Source organism: Miscanthus floridulus, chromosome 15 (assembly GCF_019320115.1).
Source record: "Miscanthus floridulus cultivar M001 chromosome 15, ASM1932011v1, whole genome shotgun sequence".
NCBI classification, from domain to species: domain Eukaryota; kingdom Viridiplantae; phylum Streptophyta; class Magnoliopsida; order Poales; family Poaceae; genus Miscanthus; species Miscanthus floridulus.
Window position 1 is genome coordinate 26,486,713 of NC_089594.1, and position 1,274 is coordinate 26,487,986.

Here is a 1,274-nt window from a genome sequence, read left to right on the forward strand (position 1 = left end):
TCCCAACATGAGTAAACGACTGGGTCCAAGTTTCCTATGGTGGGCTGTTCCAACTGCAACGAGCAACGGAACGAGATTTCTTGGGCCTACAAATCTGATGGTTGGGCTATGGCTGAACTAAATTACTAAGGGGCCATTGGCAGGCCCATTACCACCCCTGGACGACCTTTCACCTCGCGAACTCGAATTCCTCTCCAAATCGGGTAAAATAGAGAATTATGAATATGCAGTGCACAAAATAATAAAAGCTAACAAAAGAGAAAATTTGAGAAATATGAAAATCCAGTTCAGTTTTATTGACGTGGCAGGTTGGCACGTACATGCAGTGCCGTGTTTGTACAAAAACCCCTAGCACACCACGCACGACTCCGGCCTAGCTTATTCGACCTCGACTCCGGCCGCCGAGGTACGCTAGCTGGTCACTCTCTCACAGCCGCCTGGCTCCCCGTCCGGGAGCGGGCACGGGCGGCGGCGTGCCGCCCAGCTGGTGTGCGGCCTCCTCGCCGTCGCAGAATCCACGGAGGACGTCGGCCTCCTCGGCGGTGAACCCTACGGAGGCGAGCATGGCGGGCCAGCAGTATCGCGTGGCGCCGCGGATGGCGACGCAGCACTCGGGCCCGATGTAGGACTCGCCGTTGACGAAGAAGAGCAGGATCTCGCTGTAGCACGAGCTCAGCCCCATCACCGCGCCCCAGCACTCCGCGAACCCGCCCCCGCCCTGCTGCTGCTGGCCGGCGCCGGCGCCGCCGTCGACGTCGAGGGAGGTCGTTGACAGGTCGTGCAGGACCTGCAGGCGCGCCACCCAGGGCCGCACGGCGGCGGCGGGGGCGACGGCACGTGGCGGCGTCAATGCAACGACGCCGTGGGCGAAGACAAGGAGCGCCGCCGCCAGCGCGACGACGACGGCGGTGAGAGTGTGACGCGGGCGTGGTGCCGCCGCCGCTGCTTCCATTGCCATTGCCTGATTGTCAGGTGCTCGACCTTGTGCACTCTCGTGGTCTTTGTGGTTCTGGCCGGAGTAGAAGATGGATGGAGTGGGTGGTTCAGCCGGGATCGAGCTGAGGCTTATAAATAGCAGATGACAGGGGATGGGGCGCGGCGGCGAATTGATGATCATGCACGCATTCAAGTAGAGTTGGAGTTGTGAGTGGGCGGCGAATTCATAGCACAGGTGAGTAGTGCTCACCGGCGTGGCCGTGGCGGTTCATGGAAGGCCAAAGGACTCATGTGGTTCAATCGACGATTACAAAGAGGAATGCCAAAGGTCCAAACGC

At 60.2% G+C, this 1,274-nt stretch overlaps 1 protein-coding gene across 1 annotated transcript; it reads right to left on the bottom strand.

Annotated features, from left to right (window-relative positions):
* Positions 1 to 427: 427 nt before the first annotated feature.
* On the bottom strand, positions 428 to 1,002 carry LOC136507249 (uncharacterized). The gene has a single exon (XM_066502036.1). It carries the CDS (start codon positions 956 to 958, stop codon positions 428 to 430), a length of 531 nt encoding a protein of 176 aa, XP_066358133.1. The 5' UTR covers positions 959 to 1,002.
* Between the last annotated feature and the right edge of the window lie 272 nt (positions 1,003 to 1,274).

Bases quoted from the DNA above. Each gene is read 5' to 3' on its own strand.
- LOC136507249 (XM_066502036.1), bottom strand. From the start codon at position 958: ATGGCAATGGAAGCAGCGGCGGCGGCACCACGCCCGCGTCACACTCTC.